The 8,196-nt window shown below is 41.0% G+C and overlaps 1 protein-coding gene across 9 annotated transcripts in view; it reads left to right on the forward strand.

The window, feature by feature from the left end:
- Positions 1-7,238, forward strand: part of mark2b (MAP/microtubule affinity-regulating kinase 2b) — an 80,638-nt gene extending 73,400 nt beyond the window's left edge. For 5 of the 9 annotated variants that reach the window (XM_012862556.3, XM_012862577.3, XM_012862621.3 and 2 more), the window contains 3 exons: positions 2,251-2,289; positions 3,003-3,112; positions 5,323-7,238. In XM_012862556.3, the coding sequence (XP_012718010.2) occupies positions 2,251-2,289; positions 3,003-3,112; positions 5,323-5,672 (499 nt within the window). In that variant the 3' untranslated portion in view covers positions 5,673-7,238. The remainder of the gene's footprint in view (positions 1-2,250; positions 2,290-3,002; positions 3,113-5,322) is intronic. The other 4 variants (XM_012862569.3, XM_012862587.3, XM_012862595.3 and 1 more) reach the window with 2 other exon arrangements.
- Positions 7,239-8,196: the final 958 nt, after the last annotated feature.

Genomic DNA, 8,196 nt, shown 5'->3' on the forward strand with positions numbered 1-8,196 from the left:
ACGCCTGGGCAGCAGCAAGCTCATCTGGTGGGTGGGATGGTTGATGGTTGAAGCACGGCGGCGGATCTGTGATGCTCTGGGGCATCACAGATCCGCCGCCACGGTCATTTTAGCCTCCAGAACCTAAATCTTATTATTTATTTATTTTTTTTAACGGTAAGATGAGCTGAAGGGGAAGCAGGAGAGGAGTGGATCCCAGATGCCGGATGGTCTGGACTAATTAAACGTTAATGAGGGAAGCTGCAACCCTACAAGGTGTTATAGGAGAATACAGGAAGCTCTGTCCTGTTGGGGGGTTGAACTAGTTATAAATAAATCGGGTTTTGTTACAAATTGTTTTTTTTCTGCTGCATAAATCCAATTAATAAATTAATTTATTTTAAGGCTTTTTACAGTTTCTTTTAAGGTAGGCCCAATAATTGTTGCTGGTAGTGCATAAAACAATGTTTTCACTGTTTATTAAACCACCAGGAGTCTGTTTAGGAGAACAACTGTGGGATTTGGATTTTCTGTTGTCCTGGTCTTTTCACCTCTTTGTGTTTTCTGTCCCGTCTGCTGTCTCTACAGCGGATGTTTGTGTTGTAATTCTTTACATAGTCTGAGGTCCACAGGCTGTGTGTTACTAACACAGGTCGGGTTCACCACAGCGCTGGGCTCTTTCATGCTCCTAACATCCCTCAGATGCCGGACTCGCCCCTCGCCATGCCGTCCTGCTCCTTCCCAACCACTCCTTCCATGATCCGACTCAAACATTTGTTTCAGCTTGTCACGATTCACTTCTTCAGCGGCTGTTTTTTTTTATTATTATTATTATTATTATTATTATTATTATTATTATTATTGAATTGAACAAGCTGCTAATTACAAATTCACGTTGAGAAATTAATCATAAACGATCACAGTCAGCAAAAAAGACTCATTATGTCTCTACACATATATAAAAGTAATCAAAATGTGGTTGTGGTTCTCGGGAAATTTCTTCCTGTTTACCTTTATTTTCTGTGCACAAACTAAAACTTCATTGAATAATGCATCTTTTCCACTTACAGAAACAATCTGAGCACAAATTAGGCTATTTATTTTAAAAAATGACAATTTGAGCATTAAAAAAGTTGCGTTTTTGGGTTTAAATGGTAAAAAAAAAAAGGAACTTGTTGCCGTCACAAACGCAGACATGATCCAGGCGAGGCGTGTCTTTAGGCAGCCCGTCCATTTTTATGAGGAGCTTTGAGGCACACAGGCGTCTCGCTAGAGGACAACTATAGATGTGTTCAGGCTTTTTGCAGTGTCCTAAATCCAGTATATAATACATTTAAAAATGTATTTGCCTTAAAAAGCCCTAAATGTGTCCATACATTCATTAATAGGGCTTAATTACATTTAGTTTTATCTTAAAATTGTTTTTTTTGCTCATTAATTTCTTCTACCATTTTATTAAATTCACTTTCATTAAGTTATTCGTAGTTCTGGTTGAGAAACTCGTTATTTTTTACAGTGACAAAACTATATTAACGGGTCTCTAAAAAAGTCAGTCTATTCAGAGCCTTGACATTTTTAATACAGCCAGAATGTCCATAACATGTCTTAAATTAGTTTTCATGTGTACATTTAATAAAGGTATTCTCACAGACAGACCCCGTATTCAGAGGTTGAGGGTGTTTTCTGTTTTACAGGGAAGTTCTGGTCATTTTGGGTCATTTAAGCAAATATTTTATATAAAGTCATCTCAGCACACTCAAAAAAGGCAAACATGTCTAATTTATCACATTTTTTTCACTCCATTTAACTCTTAAAGCGATCATCACTCAATAAGGTGCAAAATAGTCCCAAAAAATCCAAGTACAATGCAGTGTATGTATATATATATATATATATATATATATATATATAAAGATGTGATCTTGTGATTTGTCATAATTGTGACATGTCATAATTTATTAAAATAAAGAACTCATTTAAAACATTTTGGTTTTTGTTGCTTTTTCCCCATTGTGGATGGCAACCCAGTCCTGATTTCCAATTTTCTCCCCCTAATCCATAATGAGTGAACCTAAAACAAATACTTAGTTGGACTGGAGTATTCAGGAAGGCATGGTGAAGGAGAGTGATCTGTTTATTATTATTATCTCTATTATTATTATTATTATTATTATTATTATTATTATTTTTATCATCATCATCTCTGTGAGCCGTGTAAATGTTTCCCTGAGCGTTTCAAGAAAGACTAAACTTGTGTTGATTTTTTCCGAGGAGTCCGTATGAGGGAGAGGGTCGGGATGAGGGCAGCAGGTGAGACACGGAACGGCCCAAAAGACTAAAAACAAAAATCCTTCAAACTCCTCAGATTGTAGCAAAGTGCCTGCCAATCAGTAGACTGGGTCCAATCAGTAGACTGGGTCCAATCAGTAGACTGGGTCCAATCAGTAGACTGGGTCCAATCAGTAGACTGGGTCTAATTGCTAGCTAGACGGGGAGCTTGGGAGAGGGTAGCTGAGCTAGGACCTGTAATTGTTGGTGATGGTGATTATGGTGTGTCCAATCAGGGGACAGGGCTGTAGTGGACGTTTAGCAGCATTGGTGGATAATGGTAGCGATGGTGTGGCGGGTGAGCTGCATGGTCATGATTGTGTGGGAGAGTGGGAGAAAATTCACATGTAGGCACCGACGTGTGGGTTTGTGTGCAACAACAACACTAAACAGAAGCCCTCTGATTCGGATCAGCGACCTGATGCACACAAACACACGCCGAAGGTGCTTTAAGAGTTGAGCTCGTCTTCATTCACACATCCTCATCGGTTTTGCTTCTCCTCTCAATCCCTCATCCACATTCCTCCTTTCTCCTTCTTTTTTTTTTCTTTCTTTTTTACTGCAACTTTACTCTTAATTCTTAAACTTTCCTGTCTTTGTGCCCCTACATTTCCATCCTCCTCCCACTTTCTCTCCCTCTTTCTTCCCCCCTCCTGTTTCCATCCTGTCCTTCCCTCCCATCGCCACACACACAGATCTGTGCTGAGCAGTGCTGTAGACAAGTCGGAGAAGACCTCCGGCGGCGTCCTCTCCTCCTCCTCCAACAACGATGAGAACAACTCCTCGCCGGGGTCTGGAAACACTGGTGGGTTCCACTTTCCTCGCCACTTTTCTACAGAGGCATCTCAGTTGAAATAAAACTTTTTGGTGGTGTTTTATTCCCTCTTTTGTTTCAGAAAATGAAACTCATGCAAAGATTTACTGCAGACCGTGGTGTCTTTCATGCATTTATTCCTGGTCAACTTTGATGGTTTTGAAATTGTGTCTCTGAGGAAATTTGAATAGTGTTTTTATTACAGAAATGTGACACAGCTGGCTGAAAGCTGTGTCCAGGCATGTGGATGGAAAGTTAGGTGGAAGGAAAAAATGTGCTCAAAGACCAGTGATAACCGCAACTCTTTGAGGATTGACAAACAGAGCAAAAGGTTTATTTTAGTTAATGCTGATGTTTATGAAAACCCAAAATTCAGAAATGTACAAGCTTCTCCAGACTGGTCATCCCTGTTGCTTGTGCATCACTTTATACAACTTTTTCTCTTCTACTCAACTTTCCAGTAATATGCAACATGGCATTCATGTAATAAGAATGCTTGTTGTTTCTCTCTAGTGCAGTGGTTTTAAATCCTGGCCCTCTGGACCCACTGTCCTGCATGTTTAATGTTTAATAATGCAAATTTTACTTTATGAATTGAATTAATTGGGGGGAAGGATAAGATAAGATAGATAGTCTTTATTGATCTCACAATGGAGAAATTCACTTGCCACATCGGCTCATACAAGAAGGTGCAGAGTAGGAAAGGTGCATTCAGTTATATACAGTGAATCTTCATATATACAATGGATCAAAAGAATACAAAAAGAAATAGGAATGGGCATATGATGTCTTATTTACATTCATAACGTGATGATGGTCAGATTTAGTTGAACCAGTGAATCTTAAAAGGCTTTAGTCAGAAATTTGATGGCTCAGCGAGGCTCGGTCTGCTGGGTTCCCACAGTCCTGAAAAGTCAAGTATCATTTTCTAGGTTTGGAGACAGGATGGGAAATAAAATTAAGATTGTTTTTTTTTTTGTTTCTGCACATCACAGCTTGAGTTTTGACCAGCAGTTTGGTTCATGACTTACTAATGGATAAACAAGCTCTCATTCAAAACTCAAAAAGAGACGATTTTGCTGGTTTTTAGCCTCTAGATTGTTGAATCTTTGAAGCGGATCCACGGTTCTTGAACTGAGATCCATTTGGTATTAATTTCCCGTTTTTATGTATGCATTAAATGAATTGAAATGAGTTTCTTACTGATCACAAACTGTCCCTTAGAGCAGTGGTTCTCAAACTTTTTTTAGTGATGTACCCCCTTAAAAATATATTTTTAGTCAAGTACCCCCTGACACAGGCAAAACATTTTTGGAAGAAAAAAGAGGTACAGTGCTGTAAAATCACTGTCTTATTTATTAAAGCCAAACAACTGATCCATACTCCAACCATTGCATGTAAATGGTTGGAAAAAAAAAAGAAAAACAGAAGACGGTCTTCCTTTATGCCAGGAAGGCATAAAACCAGTCAAAACTGAAATATGCTGCTAACACTGCTAATTTATATTAGTCTCTGTAATGGTACAAAATTGAATATTTACATAAATAACTAAAATGTGTTCACAGAAATAAATCTATAACTTAATTATAAATAAATTATATTTTGTTTACAAAATAAATTAACTTAAAGATTAGTTTACAAAAAAAAATAAAGGTTACATCTTTTAGGATAAAAAAAAAGAAGATTGCACTTTAATCACTTTGCATTGAACATTTGATTTGATTTGAACAGTATGTAACAGGCAGTGATTTATGAACCGGAAAAAAAAATTCTCCTAATACTTATTATGAGGAGCCTACTGATTTTTAAAATATATTTTGAAAAGCTTCACGTACCCCTTGCAGTACCTCCACATACCCCCAGGGGTACGCGTACCCCCATTTGAGAATCACTGCCTTAGAGGATCTGAATCAGGATAATAAAATCTAGTCTGTTACAATGATCAATTTTAAATGATCCGAGTTTGTCCACATGGCAGCAGAAACCGTGGAATGCTCCTTTACTCTCATGCTGATTAAAAACCAGGCATAAAAATTAAATTTTTCATGATTTCTGGAGAAGAAACTCAACCGTGTGAGTTCAGACATCCGATCATAAACTGCAAAGGAAGAAAATAGTAAAAGGTGTTGAGTTTGTAAAGGTCCAGCAGGAATCCCGTAGCCCTAAACCCGGTCTCTGGTTCTCCCTCCGCCCCCCTCCAGGTGGCACCGGCACGCCTCCGGCCAACGCCAGCCAGAAGGACGCCGCCAAGCCGCGCTCCCTGCGCTTCACCTGGTCCATGAAGACCACCTCGTCCATGGAGCCCTCGGAGATGATGCGCGAGATCCGCAAGGTGCTCGACTCCAACAGCTGCGAGTACGAGCTGCGCGAGCGCTACATGCTGCTGTGCATGTCGGGCAACCCGGCGCACGACGACTTCGTCCAGTGGGAGATGGAGGTGTGCAAGCTGCCGCGGCTCTCCCTCAACGGCGTGCGCTTCAAGCGGATCTCGGGCACGTCCATCGCCTTCAAGAACATTGCTTCAAAGATTGCCAACGAGCTCAAACTGTGAGCGGAGAGGAGAGATGATGCTGCGGTGGGGGGGCGGGTGGGGGGGGGCGGGTGCTAATGGGTGGGGATCACTTTAAAAACATGATTGTTGTCCGGACTAAAGTCTGAAGCAGGGCTGCCGGTTCTGAGACTAGAAACCTTTCTGATGGAGACTCGCTCCACAAGGAGAGGCTCAGAGCCGACCTCCTCTGAGGTGTGAAGTACTTTCAGACCGCGGTCCTCTCTCCCCCCTCCCCTGAAGGGGGGGGGGGGGGGGTTCTGTCATCTTCTACTAAAGACGTTCCACTCTCCTGCATGTCTGATCTGTTTGTTTTTTTTTCTGTTAGGAGGCACTTTGATCACTCGGACCACTCCAGTTTTTCCTCCTTGTATTTATTCAGTTTCTGCACGGTTCTGCTGCCATGTTCTCCTGAGTTTGGGGGGGTTTTGGGGGGTTTGGGGGGGGTCGGACGCTGACCGGGTAGAAAGAAATGATCCATTGAGCCTTATTTCGCCGGGATGTTTGGTTCTAGTTCGCGCCGCTCGTCCTGAAAGGTGAACGGACTCCAGCTGAGCCACAAACCCACACAGACCGGCTTGTGATGGACAACCCCCCCCTCCCCCCGCCTCCCTCCACCCACAGTGAACTCACCTCAGCGTCTGTCCTCCCGCCTTCGCTCCTCATCGCCTTCTGCCGACGTCAGCACAAACTTACCCGGCTGTCGCCTTCTCACTCCGTTTTCCGTTTAGTTTCCCAGACTCCATGTGGCCGTCAGCAGCCCTGCAGTCGGCATCTTTAAGTTGTTTTTTTTTTCCTTTAAGTGGCTTTTTAAAGAGTTGTGCACTGGAACAAGATGGGGGGGGGGGTATGAAGCGGAGGATTTTAAGTTGCCTTTAGTAGAACAATACATTTGGGGGATGTTATGTTTCTTTTTTTGTTGTCGTTGTGCTCAAACGATTTTTGTACTGTTGCCCCCCCCCCAACCAACCCAACCGCGCTCGGTTGTCATTATGCGTTTATATCCAGAATGTCGACTTCTTCGACCCCCTTCCCCCCCCCATCTTCCTCCCGCTTGTCGCACGTCCCAAAGAGCAAACTCACAGGAAGAAAAGTCGTGTTTATTTTGGAGGAATAAACAAGCGTTTAGACAAGATCACTGGAAGAAAAGAAGAAAAAACACACAAAAAAAAACGATAATTGACGACGAATGGTGAATTTCCTTCCTCTACTTTTTTGATTTGATAATATATTTTTGTGTTGTTGAAATTATCGGGGCTCTGTACAGATGTTTTGGAGGGGGGGGGGGTTTATTTGGATCATATCATTGCTGCCTTTTTTTTTTTTCTTTTTTTTTTAAGGTGTACTGCACCTTTAACAGCTCAGATTTAACACCAACCCTCCCTGGATTATTGATCTATTTAATGATTATGGTGGTGGTGATGATGACTACTGCTGGTTTAGGATTCTCTTTTTTTTTTTTTTTATTACTTTATTAAAGACGGGCTTTGTTGGTCCAGAATGGCTTGAAGCTGATTGAGGGAGAACAAAGATTTTTCTTGTTCACGCTCAGAAGAAGAAGAAAAAAAACCACCCAAGCTGACTCTGGTTTGCTTTTGTCGCTTCAGCTTCAGCTGAAGGAATAGAAATAAAAATAAAAGCAGACGCGAATCGGCCCAGAGGAAGCCTGGGAGCTGTCAGTTAGTCCAACCTAACTCAACACTTTTCTCGTTTTCCTTTTCAGTTTTTAATACGTCAAAGAGTTTCTTTAAAGTGTCGATCAATGTATTCAGGTGCCGGGTATTGGATTCTAATTATTATTATTATTATTATTATTATTCAGCCAGTTGCTGTTATATTATCTCTTTCAGGGTTGATTTTATTTTGCATTATTTCCGTTTTACATTGCTGTAATTTACATTGATTTTAAATGTGTTTTGAGGAAAGTGTAACTGTAGTGGTGGGCTTTTTTTTTTTTTTCTCTCTTTCTGGAGGATGGGGGGTGGGTTGGCGTGGGGGGGGGTCACTGGGGAGGGTTGATCAGCTCCTTAAGAAAATGTATTATTTGTTTTTGTTTCTTTGTGCAAAGATGACATAATGAAAAATTACAATGATAGTAATAAAAACAATGATATAATGACGGCCTGACTCTGCTCTGCCGCTCGTCTCCTCCTCCCTCCCTGCTACTGGTTTTCACAGGTTTTGTGTTCAGTCTGAATAATTTTTTTAAAATGAAACTAAAGGACATTTGCTGGTGAAGATTCTCAGTCATCCAGGCCATTCCAAAAAAAAGTAAAAAAACAAAGCAACTGGACTTGTTTGGGCAGTAGTATAAAGCTTGGTACTCATCATTACTCCAGACTTTTTGAATTAAGAAAGCTTCCTGGAGAGGAAGCGAAACGTCTTCAACTACAGAAAACAAGTCCAGTTGCTTTGTTTTTTACTTTTTTTTTTTTTTTTTTTTTTTAAATAAGGGACAATTCTGGTGAAGCCTTTTACCGGAAAATTCATGGGAACCGAACCTTCAGCCGATCATCTGGATTTTCAG

The sequence above is a fragment of the Fundulus heteroclitus genome, chromosome 14, assembly GCF_011125445.2.
Source record: "Fundulus heteroclitus isolate FHET01 chromosome 14, MU-UCD_Fhet_4.1, whole genome shotgun sequence".
NCBI lineage: Eukaryota > Metazoa > Chordata > Actinopteri > Cyprinodontiformes > Fundulidae > Fundulus > Fundulus heteroclitus.